At 40.0% G+C, this 20,887-nt stretch overlaps 1 protein-coding gene across 4 annotated transcripts in view; it reads right to left on the minus strand.

Moving 5' to 3' along the window:
• Window positions 1-20,887, minus strand: part of MYOCD (myocardin) — a 52,149-nt gene that overhangs the window by 10,830 nt on the left and 20,432 nt on the right. For all 4 annotated transcript variants that reach the window (XM_088468317.1, XM_088468326.1, XM_088468308.1 and 1 more), the window contains 5 exons: window positions 16,436-16,491; window positions 11,407-11,482; window positions 11,117-11,278; window positions 7,262-7,437; window positions 360-488 (listed from right to left, as the gene is read on the minus strand). In XM_088468317.1, coding sequence (XP_088324443.1) covers window positions 360-488; window positions 7,262-7,437; window positions 11,117-11,278; window positions 11,407-11,482; window positions 16,436-16,491 — 599 coding nt within the window. The remainder of the gene's footprint in view (window positions 1-359; window positions 489-7,261; window positions 7,438-11,116; window positions 11,279-11,406; window positions 11,483-16,435; window positions 16,492-20,887) is intronic.

The following is a 20,887-nucleotide window of genomic DNA, read 5'->3' on the forward strand; positions in this document are numbered from 1 at the left end:
TCTAGGGGATGGGACCCAAGTCTAAAGAATGCTTTTATGTTTCATGTACACATCATACACACAGCCTGAAGGTAATTTGATACAATATTTTTAATAATTCTGTGCCTTACACAAAGCTTGTGTACATTGAACCATCAGAACGCAAAGGTGTCTATCTCAGACGTGCTCAAAAAAATTCAGTATTTCGGAATATTCTGCATTATTTGGATATGGGAGACTCAACCTGTATACAATTAATGAAAAAAAAAAACTTCTACATGTTGATTACGTTATAAATTCAAAATTGTTAGTTGACGATCACCTAAAAGTAATCATTATAGGTTTTATAGCAGCTTAAGACAACAATTATTGACTTTTACCTTCACTGCTGTAGAGATAGCTGTCTGAGGTCCCGTTGTAGACAGCTGGTTTTCAGAGTGATGTGAGCAGGGGTGACTCTGGAATGCACTCATATCCTGTACATCATTTTCAATTTCTTGGGTATGATTCTAGTATAAGTGGAGAACAAGTCTCTGTTTAAATGCATTTATTTATTCCACCACACAGTGAGACAGCAGACATGCCAGATCTCTCAGACACCGCACCAGGATTAGAGGCAGAATTTCTAAGATGACAGTCACAGATTTAAAGCTACAGATTTATGGACAGTTTATACTCATACTTTCCCTATTTTACTGCAGTAATTTAAGGCTGCTTGGAATAAAATGCAAAAAAGTGTACAATGTCACAGGAAAATATTGAGCTCTCAATCTGTACTTGGGTTTTACCACCAGACACAGAGCCCTCCATTGGGCAGATGACCTGCAATTTGGTATGATATATGATAAATAGTGTATAGACTAGGTATGTGAAACCATGAAATTACTGTTTTATAATGCACCTTTTTATTACAGATGAATACTTATATGTCATCTATGAAGCTGTTTATTTTAAAACTTCTTAGTGGAGGATAAGTTTAGGTCATGTCCTTATTGCAGAAGTAATCAGGTAAACCTATGCAGTGGAACATTAATAGGGATTCTGATTACACTAATTATTAGATTAGTATTACATCTTAAAATGGCTGTTGTGGCCATCTGCATCTTAAACAAAATATAACTTTACTGTTTCTTTAATTTTGTCTGATACTGAAGATTATTTATGGTAGACATGCAATCCCCCTGTTGTGACAATGAGCAAGCCAATGGTGTCTATACCATATTTGGAATCAGTATGGTTGCAAGGCCGGTGGTTCAAATCCCGACAGCGGAAGACCCGGCAGTGAAGATCCCGACAGGTGAGTATTTTTTCTATTTACTAACCTAACCTCCCCCCCCTAACCCTCCCTTAGGGGTGCCTAACCCTAACCCCCCCCAAGTGCCTAATCTTAACCCTCCTCTAAGTGCCTAAACCTAACCCCCCCTTCCCTGCAGCCTAACCCTAAATCTCCCGGGGGGGTGCCTAACCCTAACCTCCCCCCAGGGGTGCCTAACCCTAACCCCCCCTTCCCCTAGCCTAACCCTAACCTCCCAGGGGGTGCCTAACCTTAAGTCCCCCCTGGGAGCCCTTAACCTAACCCTTCCCCCCCGTGGCTGTCCGCGTCTGTCCTTCGATCGGTATGCCAGGTGTCGGGCTCCCAGCTGTGGGTCTAATGACAGGCGTCAGGATTTTGACGCCTGTCATTAGACACTTGCCAAGATTAGACAGTCGGGATGCCGGCAGTCGGCATTTAGACCGTCGGCATCCCGACTGCATACCCCATATTTTCCTGCTGTCATGTTCTCATTCCTCCAAATATACAGTAGGAGCCAACTTTTAAAAATGGGGGTACGCTGGTCAAAACCCCCCTCCTTCATATGACAGAAAAATGTCCTGCGTAGATGCAGTTAGTGTATTGGGAGTACAAACACCCAAAGAGTTGGCTCCTCTGCGTCCAGATATTGGCTATGTTCAAATGATATCAACCTCCATCCAATATAGTGAGATTTCCACCTTTTACTTATGCCTATGAAATATTGTATTATGAGACGATTATCGCATGTCAGACTGATGGGCAAGCTCTTTACTGAGAAAAGGATTATGGATCTGATTCAGAGGTGGACACAAGTGGTGTTGGTGATTCATCTTCAGTAGCAGCATTTTGAGCAGGTATATGAATGTTGAAATTGGTGTCTTTAGTCATGAGACACAGGCCTCCAGGCTTCTTAGATCTGCTGCATGCATCCAAAAACTCAGCATGAATCAACATTGCAGCGAGAGTTGCACATGCGCAGATCTAAAACCATCGGTCAAGTTATTGTCCACCTCTGAATCTGCCCCTATGTCTACTGAGTTATGAACTCTGCATGTAAATTACAATATTATATATTCATGCATAGGTAATTATTTCCATTAGATAAATGCAAAGCTGAAAAACAGCAACAGAGTATCCATAGCCATATATGATGGTGGTTTAGATGCTTGCCACAGATAACAACATACTAAGGGGTAAATTGACTAAGATGGGAGTTCTATTAAGAAGTGATGTTGCCCATATCAACCAATCAGATTCTACTTCTCATTTATCTAGCACCTTCTAGAAGATAATACCTAGAATCTGATTAGTTGCTATGTATAACATCACTTCTTAATAGAACTCCCATCTTCGTAAATTTACCACTAAGAATGAAAACAGAATAAAATCAATTTAAATGTGTTTTTTTCGAATTCAAACTATTTTCTGTAATTTTTATAAACAACTAAGAGGGTGATAGAAGAAAATTAGGTTCCTTCTTAAATTCTTTAAACTGTTTACTAGAACTTACTGGAATGACTTTCAATACTTAAAATTTTATTTCTGCCTGAAACTACCTGTTGAGAATGAAATATACCCTGTTGCTGCCAATTGATAGTTAGGTTGTAATAAATTCACCCTCTTTAGTAATCAGTAGCTTGTCAAATATTCACCTGTCAAACAGCATCAGTAATCAGTTATCAAATTTCAGAGAGTAATCCTATATTAAGTATCAGGAGTTACTGTAGTGTTAATAGCATCCAATATAATGATTTAATATGGGGAAAACCTTTAAGAGTAGGTATAAAACAGATATTCAAATCTATTCTCCAGTAATTCATATACAGAATACAGTAATCTGAGAGCTCTTAAATTATGTATTCAGAAACTAGTAAAACAGAGGCGACAATTCAATAATCTGCACAATGTCTGGAAAATGACACAAGCACTGAAATTCCTACTCTGTGCAGACTAGAAGAGACTATATGTATCTAGTTATCATGTTGCACAGCGTGCTTGGCAGACACCTAGTAATACATCTCTAGAGGACATTTTATTTAATTCAGGATATCTGGAAATTCTGTCCAGCTATGGCTAATGACTGGAAATTCCTTGAGGGAAATTTATTGATACAACCTGAGTAAAAAACAGAACACCAACCCATAGCGCTGAACTGTAAGACCGTTTTTTTGTTGTGTATTCTTGAAATATAAGTGGGTGACTTATTGTACATTTTTTTTTCTGCTGCCTTGGGGTGCAGTGCCAAGAATGAGACTTATTTTTGTATATTCTAAAAAATGATAAGTAACTAAAATACTCAGGTTAAAAAAAAAAAATGAGATAATAATAATAATAATAATAATAATATCTATCATTTTAGAAAATAGAAATAAAGGACTACAGAATGTGTATTTTATAAAAAGGTACATTTTAATATGAAGTTAACTAACCCTATATTTTATTTTTTTTACATTTTTATAGGAAGAGGCTACATAAGTTACACAAAGTGCAATCCTAAAGAAATTTTAAGGCAAAACTTCTATACTGTATGTCTTTTCTTAAAGAACCCCATAAATAAAACCTTGAAAGAGTGGGAACACATTTTATTTAATTAATGAATTAATTATAATTAATTAGTCAGTTAGTTAATACTTTAAATGCAAAGCTGCAGAATCATGGGATTGCCTCGTGGCAGAGGTGGTATACTATATTACAAACAAGGTTAACAATTGCTGTAGATTTATGTAGTTATCTTATAAGTAAATTGGAAAAAAAATGTCAACCATTCAAATAGATTTCATGGCAGACAGAAAAGAAACACTGCGGGTGGGCTGAAAACATATCTGTTCTCAGATTCTTGCTATGTTGAATTTTTTTGGGGCCTTAGACCTCCAAAAACAACAAAAAACAACATGATGTAGATCACAAAAATATTTCTTACCTAAAAATCCTAACTGCTAGATTGTGAGCATGATGCCCTCACTACAACATACAAGCCTCCAAGACCAATCATATTTTATGAGCCCTCTGCAAGCAGACATAGCACGTAGACAATACTTTGGCTGACTGCCCTTAGAGCTTGGAAAAATCAAAGGCTCTTATGCCAAGTACACTGTGTTACAAAGACACAGGAATGAGGAGTAAGCAGCATGAGCCAAAGTCCTGTCATATCTGGGTTAACAATCCCCCTGTATACCCTACACAGAACATTGCTATCTTCTGAAGCATTATTACAACACGGAAAGTTTACTAGCCCCGTCTAATGTCAGTCAGTGATCTAGTTTTCTAAACAAAATGATGTACAGATTTTATTTTAATGTCCTTTATGATGCAATTGACAAAATAAATTGATAGATTCAACTCTTCTAAAGGTCAGTGCTCTAGGTATTAGTCATGGAGTCCAAGAAGATTTGATCTATAGGCTTTGTGTCAGTTTTGTAACTGCATGACAGCTTAATGGTGGATTTAGACAACAAATCAGAATTTATACAGACAGCGTCATGTACGAATATATATTTCAGCAGCGTTCGCTATCTACATAAAAGTGTATTATTGTGAACCTGTCACTACAAATCAACATTTTTTTTTTACTTCCTAGTATATTTAAAGCTAATGCTATATTATGTCTACTAATTGTTACAGAAAGGACAACTCATTTGTGTTTTTGACTGACTTGTTACATTCTCATTTCGCACCCTGTTATTTTAGTATCACCTAAATGTATCAAATGGTTTTTGGAGGAGTTTTCTTAAATAGCTCCTCCATGCCATAGCATAACTGAAAGACCACCTTTGATTTTAACATACAGATATACTGTAGAAGGGGCTCACTAATTAACATGGAGAAAATGTCAACATATGTGGTGTATCTAATATCAAAGTCATCTTACACTGTCAATTTTGTAGCATAGGTTAGGAAATACCAAAGCTTTTGCTTTATCTTACAAATGTCCTTCTCTTCTTCTAGAAAATAGTAGCCATTTTTTAAAATCTGCTGTCTTATACAAAGGTTTTCATTTTGTCCAGATCGTGTCACACAAGCAGATTTTCTGCTCTGGCAGCTACTAAAAAATAAAAACTGCTGCAGAATACTATTATTAATGCAGTAAGGGAAAGCCCACCGCACAAATACCATCTTGTGACAGCCACCTCCCAGTCACCACCCTGAAACGCCTAGCACTTTACCATTACATTGCTTATACAGTCTGTCCCAGTTGCAACAGCATCTTTGCTCACACACTCTGTGTAAAGCATGCACCATAGGGGTTTTCAGAAATTTTTACACATGCGCAGTTGCAAATAATTGCTCCACTGTGAACAATGGCATTGCATGCAAATTGCATGTGCCTCTGAATGAGACCTTTAATGTGTTTTCTGCAAACAGGAAAACATTCTGCTTTATTGGGCAGGTGCTTCTCTAGCTGTCCTTTTGCTTTGTGAAAAACAGCTTGTGTGACACCACCGAAAGCCTGATTGGTTGCTACTGCTCACAGACCATTTGTGCTGAGTATACTCCGCTATTAAATGAAACTGACAACCATATAGACCACGAGTTTCTAACCAATGAGATTCTTATATTACCATTTGGGGCAGGACCTTCGGATACTTTATTTGGCAGCCTTGTGTGTACCAACAACTAATAATTGTCTTTTAGCATTGTTACTTAATACAGGGTCCACAATTCTTATTCACTGTTTTAACAAATTAATAATTAAGCAGATAACTAAAGTACTGTACATTATTAATGGAAAATGGAACCATTGGCCACACGTTGATTCATACGTATATATTTGATTTAGTCTATGTTGAAGTAAAGGGGCGAGTTGGAATCTAGAATGCCAATCTTACAGTGGGGTGTGACTAAAAATAAACTGAAGTGTAATACTTGCATAAGTGGTGAACAGTTTTGTTCCCCTCCCCCTCTCACCCCTCCAAACCAACGCTGATAAGATATTTATTAAAATTTAGTATGTATTGAATTTTTCTTTTTACATCAAATAAATTATTTAAAGGAAATTGGCATGCAGGCATATGTGTATAATGTGGTATAATGGTACTGTGCGTGGTATTTTAATCTCTATAATAAAAAAAAAATTATTGTGAAGACAATGGTGTCAATTTATTCGGCTGTGATGTTGTTTAAGTATAACAATAAGGGAGAAATTTAAATGAAGCAAAAATGATGGAGGAATTCTGGGCATAAAAACTTGAGGCAAATGACAATATTACTCATCTATATAGCAAGAAAATTAAGGTCATTATGTATTTTAAATGGGAATGCCCTTGATAGCAAAATCTCAATTTCTTTTGTTGGTAGATCTAATATTTAGAATTTTTTTTTATTTAATTGTGCTCAGTTTATTTACAAAGGTTTATGGTACTTTATATAAAGGTGTAGATGGGCACCATTTCACTTAACATATCAGGCAGCAGAACAGCTAAATTCTCCGACTCTGGTAATGTCTAGTGAACATTATTTTGCCTGAGGTAATGAATAGGGGTATGTGATTCTGATGACATATCATGTTCTGTGTACCAGAGGTGTGGCTTGTCGTCCCCGAGGCTCCATGCCTAAAGACACCATTAATGAAATGGTCCTTAATTGAATACCAAGTCAGAAATGCCAATAACTTATATTCATTTTGTAATGTAGCTCCATAACCACCACAGAAACTACAATTGCTGAACATCTTCAATGGTGGTTGATGGCATTTGTGACACTTTAGATCACAGGTTCTCAAACTCAGTCCTCAGGACCCCAAACAGTGCATATTTTCCAGGTCTATTCACGGAATCACAAGTGAAATAATTATCTCCAACTGTGGATCTTTCAATATGTGTCAATGAGTAATGTATACTCCTGTGTACCTGCTGGATAACCTGGAAAATGTGAACTGTGTGGGGTCCTGAGGACCAAGTTTGAGAACCACTGCTTTAGAATACCAAACCTGCTAAAGATATCCTCTAAGGAGACTGTTACTTAAACTTTAAGACTGGTTAGAAAGTTTACCTGCACTGGAGCAGAATGTGGAGAACCAGCGGTGTCCATATTTTTGGTCTCTTGTGGAGATGAAGATGAGATTCCCTGGGAGTCATCGCTTCTCTCTTCAGGGGATAAGGCATCATTGCTGCTGTCTTCTTCAAAAGCAAAGGCATCCACAGGCTTGGGATATGTGGCTGGACTGCCTTCATAGATTAATAATACAGGAGTCAATCAACAATACTGTAACTAGTGTATGGCTATATATAAGAAGAGCATATAGCTGACAATGGGCCAGATTCAAAGGTGGATGCTGTGACAATGTGAGACGCAATCAGCCGATGTTTCCTGTCTGCGCATGCTTCTGAGTCGCACTTTGCATGTGACCCAATGGTTAGCGCAGAACAAATTTGTACGCAAGAGCTGTGGATTTTAAATGGGCGCTCCTGGGAGGAAGCAGGGGGTGGCTAGCCAGACGTGGGTGTGTCGCTGACAGTGGTTGCGTCTAAATATGCGGCAAAAGACGCATCTGTGTGCACCTCTGAATCAGACCCATAGTCTATAGTTCACATTTGACAAAATATAATAAGTAAATACAAACACAGACACATAATAAGGTCCCCTCTCAATAATACTCAGGGATATCAATCACAGGTGCAAGGTCACAGCATGAGTGGGTTTTTTTTAACTAATATATTTGAAATAAAAAATTGTAAAAGAAGCAAACAAAAAACGCCATCCGCACAGTTTGAGCGATTATCGTAACCTGCGCATGCATACGAGTTGCACTACGCATGCATCAAGTTTAATTTTCCTTGTCGCTTGCAGAGAGGATTTATTCGCAAAGTGATTGACAGGCAGGGACAGTTCATGGGCGCAACATACACCTATCCTCAAATCGCCTAATAATATGGAAAAAATTAGCGCTATATGAAATCAGTGTTAATAATTACACTGTACAACAAATTAATACTTTTCATTTGTTTCCTTTCTAAAAATAGTCATACATTATTAATTTGAGGTCAAGAAAAACTAAAATGATTTCAGAATGTTTTTACTAGCTCTATTTTTTGAGCTACACTACTTGCATTATACTGTATGTACATTAGTAATATAGTCATAGTGAAAAGCTATTTTAAAATAATCTGAAATTTTCTTGATAGAAAAGAAATAACAGTTGTTTTAATTCAATCAATCACAAATAAGAACACAAAATGAAACAAACATACAGCATACGAAACAAACATACAGCATACGAAAGTACTATCTAATATAGTTGCCTATTCATGGGAGTGCTTTCTCTTTGCTTGTCGCTTGTACTCCTCTTATGGGGCATCTCTTGTCACTGTCCAACAGTAGTGATTCACCTACCCTGATTTCTTTGTTCCATTGCTGAAATGTCTTGGTGGAATCGCTCACTATGCTTGTCACTCAGTGCACCTTAGTTATCTTGTGTGGGTAATCCCGTGAATCGCATATATTTGAACAGGGGAGGGGACAAATAACTGATTCATTTAATTGGGTCATTAGGCCCCACCCCCTCTGCGCGGAATGCAGATTGCTGGTAAGGTTCTCTCCATTCTGCCCACTTCACAAGGAATACCCATACATCGTCATAAATGGGCTATATCTCGGCACTCAGAGCTAACTGAGAGTTTTAATGTCATATTCATTCTTTGCATGCTGAAATCAATTAGAAGTAACTATTTTCACATCGGAAACATTTTCATTGTTGTGCAGTGTTAGTGGCACTGTAAATACTCTCCTTATGGAGAGTTGAAATATGGTGGGTCCCGTTCCCAAGTAACTTTGCCTTTCCATAATGCGTTATAAACATAATAACTAATTAATCTTTTTTACAGTGCCACTAATTATTAACACTGATTTCATATAGCGCTAATTTTTCCATATTATTAGTCTATTTAAAATTTGCTCACAATTGAGCTGCTTTACACATATTAGCGCAGTTACATTATTTATCTAGCTATCCTCAAATCGCGCCAAACAGCTGCATTTGGCAAGTCCCAGACTTTGCGACTGAGCCCGTCGCCAGAGGCTTTTTGACAAAATATGCATCTTATTTCCATCACTAATGCAACAAAAGATGGAAGTCCGATAAGAGATCCGCGCCATGCCTCGTTTTGCTTCATCTGCGGCTATACCAATTCCTTTGTGACAAAAATACGAATCCAAAGCACCTAGTACACTATAAGCAAATTTGTATGTGGCTATGATGCGAATAAGGTACAAATTTCATGAAAATTACTTAAAGTGCAGGAATCGCTACCGGTGGTGAAGCGTCTAAAGGCTCCATTTACTAACGAGTTCCTCCTGCAATGCTATTTAATGTTACCACTCGCTGTGTTTTCTTTTTTTCTCTTACTTGTATTTATCAATGACGTGCTCGCCGGCATGCGGTAGTGCTAGAAACTGGGCAGCGTTTTTTCTTGTCCAAACAGCGCTGATGAATTAAGCAGTTTTTTTTCTTCTGAAATCAATGCGGGCGCCATTAGTTGGCCTTCCTGGCGCATATGCGGTGTTTAACACATGTGCCTGTAGGAGTGCACCAGTGTCCCGTAGACCCAAGCTCACCCGTCCCGATACACAGAGGCTGCATCCACCGGAGCTGTTTCCCTTGGTCTCTTCGTCACACTCGATGTCAGCAGCGCTATAGTGAGGGAGAAGTGGACGGGATGATGGTGCCAAAACCCATATCATAGTCGAGCCAGTGCGGGGAGCAGTGCTGGCGGTGTCACAGTCACATATCGCATATCATGACTGAGCACCGGGTGGGGTAACACAGCAGCTGTGTCCTCCCTAGCACCGAGCACTCACTACACGGCTGTGTCCTCCCTAGCACCGAGCACTCACTGCATGGCTGTGTCCTCCCTAGCACCGAGCTCTCACTGCACTCGAACATGTAATTGGCTGCTGTGAGGGAACTGAGGTGGGACTACAAGTTCCAGCATCACCCGCAGCCAGCCTCTGACTTCTATTGTTTATGGCAGGGCCGTAACTTGTGTGTTGCGACCAGTGCCATGGCACAGGGCACCGCAGGGCAGGAAGCGTTGATCAGGCCTGTCAATTTTCTGTTTATTATCATTTCCACATGTAGCTTTCTCTTCTTTTATCCCCAGCATCTCCTGGCCTCCCTTGTCTCTTCCCTGGCCCTTCCCCAAGAGGCCATGACCCTTTTTCGGGCGCACGTCTTATGTCCCTGTTTGACAAATGGGGAGTGGCGGGCCCAATGTTCTTTCTCGCACAGGGAACCAAAAAGTCTAGTTACGGCTCTGTTTCATTGCCACCAGGACTGCAACGCTTTTGCTCTATTTTACAGGTACTAGAAGCTGGAGAGTTGAAATTAAGACAACGAGCAGTAAGTCACGAATATCGCTCGTTGTTAAATATCAGCACCCTGTTCTTTCTAATGAAGAAATTAAAATTCGATAGCGCTGCATTAGAACAGCTCTATCACTAATGATAAATGGCTGCAGCTCTTAAATTGCATTCACAATGAGTTTACAGTAGCTAAAACTACTGGAGCCCTAAGTCGCAGCAGATGTCTTATGCAAAAAGGAAAGGTGTATGAGCAGAGGCAGTTTAAGAGAGGAGAGGGCCAGTGAGAGCCCCTCCCCTCTCTGGCAGAACGGTAGGCTCTGGTTTTGTGCCAGAGTCTACTGCGCATGTGCAGGCTTCTGGGAACATGGCACCCGTCGGGTGCAAAACATCGGGAAAATGGACACCACGCCATTTTCCCAGTGATTTTTGCTGTACTGCAGTGCTGACCGACGTGGGACTTCGGAGAAGCGAGTATAATTGTGGGTGCAGGGACTATACAACATATACTCTGGTGAGAGACATGCAATGGAAGAGAACATGTTTTACCTTTCATGGCCTCTTTCACAGTAGATTCCAAAGGAATGATATTCTTTTCCACCAATTCCAAAGGACCTGGTCTAAGGGCAATCCTTTCATTCAGGTCATCCGCCAGGCGAGCCCTTTTGAGTTTCATCTGAGTAGCCTGAGCTGAGCCTTCAGCTGCTGAATCTAGGACAAAATTAAAATAAAGGATGATTTTGGTACAAATTTGTTCAATATATTATCATTTCTTTAAAATGTTTTGGCCCTAAAATGCCAAATACTTTGTATCTACTAGATACAGACATCAGACTTACCTGGCAAAATATGCATATTAATCAGATCAGACCTTTCTGGCCTGCTTCTGACCTTGTGCTTCAAATAATCTTCACTCTAGAAAAGAGTCATAAAATAAAATGTATACAATATGAACATTGGGAGGTTTTAAATAGGGAGTATATACACAAATACAAGTGGATACTCTATACCTATGCTCTATACTTTCCATTGTTTCCCAGATAGGTGAAGCAAATATGAACACACTTTAGAATAGAATAGGAGTCAGCAACCTTGTCACTGGTGCCACAAGGTGGCAGTCAAGGAGGTTTTCAGTGCCAATCGTGATTAGTACGTCGGGTGGTGTCCCTCTTCTCCTCAATGCCTCATCTCCTTCCCGGGGCCGAGCTCTCAGTGATGCTCAGTGAGGGAAGAGGTGGAGATGGATGAGAATTTGCCCTGTGAAGGAGATGAGGAGCTGGGGAGGAGAGGGAAGCCATCCAAAATGCTATTCTAGAGAAAGTGTGTGTGCTAAGGGAGGGGGTCTGGCTGGCCGCCCCTCCCCCTGGATCCACCACTAAACCAAAGTGAGGCCTGCATACCCAGCACAGCCTGGCCCTCTGGTGAGTGGACCTTGCCACAGTTAGTCCTGCTCACAGTTGAATAACAGTACAAAATTCTGATGCATGTCTTCATCTCCGGACTACAAATTATCACCCTAACCTGGGCAAACTATATTAAAAAAAGGAAGGACACGTGAGCCACTAACATTTTTAGTACTCGTTTATTATTTTAGTAAATGTTTGTATTTGTTGTTGTGATGGTGGTGGTGGCGGCACTCCAGAAACTTTTGTGGCTTGTAATGTGGAATGTCTTTCACCCAAAGAGAATAATGTTGCCCTTCCTTTGGGAGGTACACAATAACTAGCAGTTAATCCTCCACAAACACCAATATATAACTGAGCAAAGCACCAATATTAAGAAATATACCTCCTGATCTAAGTGGACATCACATCGTAGATACATCACAGCAAGTCAGTACATTAAAATGCATTGTATAGATTGTGTTAAAGCAGACTACTATAAAATAAAAATTAAACAAATTAAAAAAACAGTCCATGAATTTACTGGGTCTTCATAGTTGCCCAAATATTTCAGATGTCTCACATAGGGGTCTATTTACTAAGCAGTGTTAGGAGACAGAGGGCAAAATTGACTAAGCGGCGGTTTGACGGCAGTTTCTATTCTATTCTAAACCCCGGCGGTTTGGTGGCGATTTCTATTCTATTCTAAACTCCAGGGGTTTGGTGGCGGTTTTGCAGCAGTTCTAAATGACAGCCCTGTTCTATTCTATTATAACATGTGTTTTGATGGCAGTTTTGCAGCGGTTTTGGACTTAGTAAATCTGCAGATAGCAAAACTGCCACCAAACCACAGTCAAAATACATTTTAGAATAGAATAGAACAGGGCTGTCATTTAGAAACCCCTGAAAAACCACCACAAAACCCCCAGGGTTTAGAATAGAATAGAAACCCCCACCAAACCGCCGGGGTTTAGAATAGAATAGAAACTTCCATCAAACCACCGCTTAGTAAGTTTTGCCCAGAGTGAAAAGTGATAAGAAAGTGATAAGGTGCCAGCCAATCAGCTCCCAACTGTCATCTCACAGGCTGTGTTTGAAAAATGACAGTTGGGAGCTGATTGGCTGGCACCTTATCACAGACTTATCACTTTTCACTCTGTCTCCTAACACTGCTTAGTAAATAGACCCCACAGTCTTTAGAGTACCTGCAATAGGCTACGGAACAGGTTGTATACACTGGGAAGACTGCCATGTTTAGCATACTATCTGAAGTAGGTAATCTCTGCAATTAGACATTTCAAACATTTGAATTTCTACATTTGACAGGTCAGAGATATTCCATTACTTCTAGGAAGTAGAAAATGCTTGTAAATGGGACTTCTGGTAGGTGGCATTTGCCATTTCTCATATGACCCTTGAGTATAGAGCCAAATAAAGCAAATTAAATCACTGGGTACAGTCAGTGCAACTGTACAAAGGGACGCCGAGGGGGTGGGGGTCCGGGTACTGATTACCTGTGCCAGAGCTTGCTGGAGTGGCCCGGTGGGGGCCCGGGTCCACTGCTCCCTCCCCCCTCCTGTCAGCGGCAGCATCGCCTAACACACACTGCTGTGTGTTGGGCTGCAGTGAGTACAGCAGCAGTCTTCTCTGCCTGCACCAAATAGTAAGGGGGAAAAACGGCGCCCCCTGTGGAGAGTGCCATCGCTATGCAACATCGCAAATAATAGTTTATTTTATTTTTGGCAGGGTGCGTGGCAACACCTCCAAACATAAGCTCAAGCCCCCTTGTCATTACCCAGGCCCGGCCAGGTACTCTCTACAGCCCTACATATACTGTATTCCAAAGTGATATATCAGTGCTGCTCTGGGTAGGGCAAGTGAGACTAATGAATGATTATAAATCAACTGACTACAATCTCCAATCCCCCTCCCCATTCAATGAATAGTAGGTTAGTGAATAAATCCTACTTTCCCAAATGATGGGAACCAAAGGGTTACAAATTGCCACTATAAGACTGAAGAGAAAGGAATGAAGAACAGGTACCATTTTATGATATTTCCAAACTCATCTACATATTTCTGGTCCTTGGTTTCAACTATGACTTCATATTTTATCCGCTGATTGAAAAAGCAGGAGGTAAAATGTTATGATTAGTGAGTGAGGGATGACTCAGTACATTTCCTGCATTTAGAGATCAGCAGTCTCAGAAAGAGACTTTATGCTCTCCAGATAGACTGGTCACCCATGTTGTAAGGGTTCATATTTACTAGGGTCAGATTCTATTCCCATCTCTCTCTTGCCAGACAGCAAACTTCCTTACTGCCCGACTATAAAAACAGATTTTATTTTACAAGGTACATTTAAGGTCAGAGGAATACAACGTACATTTAAGGTCAGAGGAATACAACGTACAAAGTTACAAGGGTACATATGCATTTTTGTGCCGAAAAAAAATTGCTATCCTAATCCAACAAATAAGTACTAAGAAATATTATTCATGGACAACACTACTGCATTGGAATAATACCAAAAAAGAATGTCATGATTTGTGGGGTTTATTTATTATTTTTTTTCATGATGGTGGAACTGTTGCTTTGCTGACCAATCCACAGGTCTCACAAGCTGGTCCTTAATGAAAGGCCACATAATGTCATGGTTACTGGAGGCAAGGGGACTTTACATCTGTGGGATAGTCACCGCAGTCTGCATTTGGCAGCAAAATTTCACACATTTCTCTGGTGGAATTTGCTTTCAAGTGTATCCAGCCCTACCTCAACCCCATTACAGGGCAGAATGAATAGGCCGTCACTGTGTCAGCTCTGTTCATAGACTTCACATTGTGCAAAATGTGATTTATAAATGCAGCGCAGAAGGGGAACTCAAAAGCAAAATTGAAAGATTGTATCACTATCATCACACTAAAAACGGCTTGTTCCACCGCAAAACGCAGGACTGGGATACAGCTCAGCTCTAGGTACTAAGGTAACTATAGTATATGCAGATGGAGTGATTGTATGACTTATTTGATTAGCATAACTATAATACGCACTTGTCACCTCACTAAACAAACCAGAGATATGATCATTAGTTAGACAGAAACAAACACACACACGCACGCACATCACAGGTAGATGTGATGATACTCCGAGAATGAAACACAGACTTAGAAAAGTAAGGAAAAAAAATGGTTTCCTTACCCATACAAGTGTGTGCTTTATTCTCTGAGTGCTACCTGTGAAGATGACATCCGACTATGATTTACCTGTACTGACATTGGTGGGCAACGGGGGAGAGGTATTTCTATGTTTGCAGATGAGTGCCAGTTCAGTATTCTATATATACAGTATATATGTATTTTTTGTTATTTCATTTTTTATTTGTCGGACTACAAATCCACCTGTTACGTTAATGAATTTGGTATACAGGTGGAGTCTCCAATATCCAAAATGCTTGGGACTAGGGGTATTTTGTATATCGGAATATTCCGTATTTTGGAATATTTGCATACCATAATGATATATCTTGGGAACGAGACCAAATCTAAACACAGAATGCATTTATGTTTTATATACACCTTATACACAAAGCCTGAAGGTAATTTTATACAATATTTTTAATAATTCTGTGCCTTAAACAAAGTTTCTGTACATTGAACCATCATAAAGCAAAGGTTCACTATCTCAGCCTTGTTTAAAATATCCTATATTTCAGAATATTCCATACTTCGGAATATTTGGATATGGGAGACTCAACCTGTATATATATATATAATCAGTGGATAATTTTACCATTATACTATGCCCCTGTTGAAGTCAAGGTGACACCGTTCAGTTGCTCAATGACAAAACGTGTTGGAACTTCTATTTCCTCCTGGTATATTGGCTGAGCCAAAAGATAAGCTATTCATATTTTTTTAAAATGTTGCATGTATTTAATTGGCCTCGCTGTCCTCCTGTATTTATGTTTAAACAGGATTACACTATGATACGCTAAGTTAATATTACACTATTTGAGTGAATTAATAAAAGGCAAAGTTCTTGTAGATATCTTGTTTGGAGCCATTGATTGTTTATTAGATAAGCTGTATTATTATATTTATTACAGTGCCACTTTTTATATTTATAGATCATAGTGGTGTTGTGATTTATTATTGCACTAGGAGGTGCCGTTGTTCTCTTATATTTTTCTGATTATTGGATTTCATTGTGATCTCGACAAGTTTTTCTTCCATTCCTTATTGATGGTAATTCACTAGGCACTTTAAGAAAATACACATATATGGAACCTCGGACTTTCTTGAGCGATATTATTTACCTAGCTCCACGGTTTACACTTTGGTCTAATATATATATTTATTAGTGACCCTGTGCATATCTACAAATCTGGATTCCAGCGTGAGAAATTAAGATACAGAAGTATGTAGTGTCTGGATATAAATATTGCTCCTGATATTTGGAGGCAAGCATATAGGATTACAGGCTGTACCTTGGTTCGTTCCAAGTTTTTTCTCTGATCTTGGAATGCAGCTGGACTCTTGAGGGCTGCAACAGCAAAACAGAAAAATAAGACAGATTAGTATACATGATATTATTTATATTTGTACATCTGTGCTACTGATGGGAATATTGTACATCATAGCCATAGTATCTCCATTCTTAATTCTTGTATTAATGGTGACCCATGAAGACTTGGCATAATGATCCATTTGCTTCATTGCTGACTAATCCTCTCATGGATGATGTATGCACAGTATATGAAGTCCTAATGAGTAGCAAATTCACTTTTAAAACACATCACGCTCTTGTCAGTGGGTGGTATGTTCAACACACTTCTCCCAAATGTCACCTTGTTGCAACCAAAGTCGCCCAACCAGTCAACATCAGGAGTTTTTTCAGCATATATCAAGCATCTTTGCTATCACTGGTCTGTATGTGGTTTGCAATGTACAGACCTAAGCTGGCCAATGGTCCTAGGTGACAGTTTAATCAATTAAAATACTATTCCTTGAAGATAAAAATATGGGAGTTCCTATTTATTTATGGTGAGAGCCACAGGAATTAATGAACAGGTTTAACATTGGGCATCCTGGATTTATAATGTAAAAATCTGAATTAAAACTCTTTTTCGTAATGTAAATATTAAGGAGTGAATTTGTAATAATCTTGTTGTAGGACATACAGTACCTAGTTTCTATGACTGGTTAGTTCAGCGACTTGAAGAACTCACTATTTATGAAGAGTACCATTATTAGTCTTCTCTTCCCCATAATCCTTGTATATTTTCCCTGAGCTCTCCTGACAATCTTGAGATTGTTATAGCTCTCACAATACAAAAGCTTTGGATGGCCTAGCTACAAGTGATGGTTGCGACACCACTGGAGGCAGAGCATGATGTTATTAGGAGCACCGTCAGGCCCAAAAAGATCAACAATATCCCGACTGTACATTGCCTACACAGTGGAATAATACGAAAATCATGTCCGACCTACTTACTCCCTTACGCTAGGGGAAAAGAAAAAATAACAAACAGTGTTGAGTTTACAGATTTTTTTTTTTTCACCTGCGACAATGGAGTTTCTTCAGCATAGAGAGAAAACCCTTCCTGGTTCCTGATGTGGTTAATAGTACAGCAGGGAGACATCAGTCTTTTACAGGCACAGCTGTATGTACTCAGTGTAATATGCTTTATAATACAGTGCATTTAACAACCAGTGTATTGTGGTTAGTGACTTTCACTAGCAGTGATTCCAGGCAAGATTGCAAAAGTATAAAATAGTAAGCTTATCATTAGGCCGGGTACACATCAGAATGATGCCAAAACATGGCAATGGTTGTTCCAGTTTCCCTTCATCCCAGAACAAACGATATTGAGCATACACACTGTGCAATCCTTCAAGCGACGGAACGATTTAACATGTCGTTTGATCGTATACAATTTCTCGTTGCTCCTGTACACACTAGAACAACCATCTTTAGCTCACTGGCTACTTTAGAGGTCAAATCAGAATGACATACCGCTTGGTCATCCGGTTGGTCATACACACTAGATGATGTGCACCTCCTAATTCATGATATCTTCTGATTGACCTGTAGCAAGGCCAACCAGAAGATGTTGTATACTACGCACAGGAGAGCGCAACTGAGTGTACACACTGCGATCTGCACGATATGTCATTCCAATTTGCCTCTAAACAACATATTGTGCCAATATCTCTCTAGTGTGTACCCAGCCTTAGACCATTACAAACATAATATGTAATACTCGTGTACATAGCACACCAATCTGCAACAATAGAAAAGGAGGTGGGACATTGCTGTACCAGCAGTATATATCTATACAACTACTATCAGAATTGTACATCACACATCAACCCTTGTGCTTAAAATAACCAAATTACCAAATCACAGAAAGTGAATGAAACCTATATAATTTCATTACTTGCAGGGCCTCACCAAAGGCATAAACACCCCCCACATATTGAATACGCAGATATATATATATATATACACATACACACACACACACACACAGTATTAATAATAATAATAATAATAATAATAATAATAATAAACTATTTACTGTATAGGGCACCACAAGTGGTCCTCAGTGCAGTGCAGAAAATTAAAACAATGAAATAGTACAGGGTAAAACAGTACAGTACAGAGAACAATATACTACATTCAGGGGCGTATCTATAATGGGTGCAGGGTGTGCGGGGAACACAGGCCCCTGGGTCCAGGGGGGCCCCGCACACCCTGCACCCATAATATTACTTACCTCTACAGGGGTCCGGTGCTGTAAAACGACTGGAAAGTGGCCGTGGTGGACATTTTCCCGTCGTTTGCGCATGCGCAGTACAGGAAAAATGGCTGCCGCGGCCATTTTTCTGGTGCCCTGTGCATACACTATAGAGTCTGGGCACACTCTAGTGCCCAGAGTCTATAGCCCTGGGGCTGGCCGCGCACAGCTCAGTGCGCTGCTGGGTAGAGAGAAGGGGGCACATGTTGGAGTGCAAATGGGCCCCCTCCTCTCTAGAAACGCCCCTGAATACATTAGATAAGTAACAAATAGCACTACAACTCTCAACACAGTCACTGATGCAAGTGGTACATTGGAAATATTCAGAGTATGCTGAAACCTTTACCTATTAGCGTGGGAGCAGATAACTGGTCTAGGAGGTCTGTAGAAACGAAAACAACAAAGGAGTGGAGTACTGGGGCAGAGAGCCCAAGAAGGAGGTGTAGAGTGTAGCTGGTGTGTAAGAGAAGTAGGTAATGAGAACAGGCGGGAGGAGGGCCCTGCTCATGGAGCTTACAGTCTACTCTAAAGGTAAGGGGGTAGACAAATGGAAGACATATGGAATGAACCAGTGTAAAGGGCAGTAAGCAGGAGTGTGAGAATTGGAGGGTGCAAGAGGGTGAGTAGACTATGGTTGATATTTAGTTGTATGGATGTGGGTACCCCTTGTCCAATTGCATGTTATAGTATGGGCCTGATATACAGATGGGCAGTATTGCACAGCTGCTGCATGTTTGTACACAGTGGCTGTACTAAAATATGCAAAAGCAGCAGGGGCCTCTGTTGTAGAAAGGCGCCCACTTCAGTCTTTCGTGATCCACTGCATCCGAAGATTCAGCATCAGAGCATCTGATAATCTGCGTGAATATTGGTCACCGCACACCCTGCAGCGTCATCTTCCCAGTGACCTCTTCGGGAAGGTTGTACTGCGCAGAGAAAGCATAGACTCTGGCACTGTGCCAGAACCTTTGCTCTCTTGTTTGCATGCGCCATCCTCCTGAATATCACTGGAAGATGGCGCTACGGAGGCGAGACCAGTTTGCTGGTACAAGTTAAGATCTGGGGCTGGGGCGGGAGCCCACTGCTTAGAGGTGGGCTCCCGCTGCACACAGGCCTCTTTGGACATTAATACTCTATCTCCAAGTGAAAAAAAGAGAAAAGTTGACATGAGCTCTGCAGGGTACAGACTTAAATATAATATATTCTTCACAATTTAATTCACAATTACCATTTGCTGACTTTAATATATGAAAAATAAATAAAACGGTGAATGTGTCATGTGCAGAAGTTGGGCATCTGTCATTACTTCATAGCACCTCCTGACAGAATTTATCACTTTAAATGTTTCCCTTGGAAGTCTTTCTATCCTTTCTCTAAGGAGGTTTTCCTTGCAGAAATCTTCTAGAGTAGAAATATTCGCAAGTCTTCCAGTGTGCACTGCATGTGCGAGATCTCCACACAAAACTTCAATAACAGAAGTCTAAGAAACTGTGAAGTACTTCAGGAATCCTACAGTTTTCAGTTCAATGTCTTCACTTGCTCTTGGGCAGTCTTACACCCTGGGACACACAGACATTTCTGAGCCTTCCAAATCTTGTCAAACCCTTTCCCCTTCACTTCTTGTGGTCTCTGACAGTGAAAATTCCAAGCTGGATACTTTTAAAAACATTTCCTGCTCTGTAACAGTCAGTCATCTTTATTTGCATGTCCCCAGTCAGCTGCTAGGCACCCTATCCTAAGAGGGCAGAAGGGTCAGTACTTATGAATCTCTGGAATGGTCATTTCCTGGCTCAGTTTAAGGTCTAATGAGTCAATTATGTTTTGAGCTGTTAAAAGAAAAAAAAATCAATTATTTATACTTTGATGGAAAGGGTGACCCAACTTTTGTACATGCCACATTTACTGTTATTTTTCAAAATTTGAAAATGGGCAAATAGATGGTAAATACTGTATGTCATGTTCCAGTTTTAACCATACATTTAATGTATTTTAATTTAGAGATTGTGAAACATGCAATGTGACCAGGCATGTACACATCCCATATAATACATGCCAATTCTCCTGGAAGGTCCGGGAGAGTCCCTAATTTACGGAGGTTCTTCTGACCTCCCGACAGAGTGTGACAGTCTTCCGCTGCTC

This window comes from Taudactylus pleione, unplaced genomic scaffold (assembly GCF_031769625.1).
Source record: "Taudactylus pleione unplaced genomic scaffold, aTauple2 ptg000012l, whole genome shotgun sequence".
NCBI classification, from domain to species: Eukaryota; Metazoa; Chordata; class Amphibia; order Anura; family Myobatrachidae; genus Taudactylus; species Taudactylus pleione.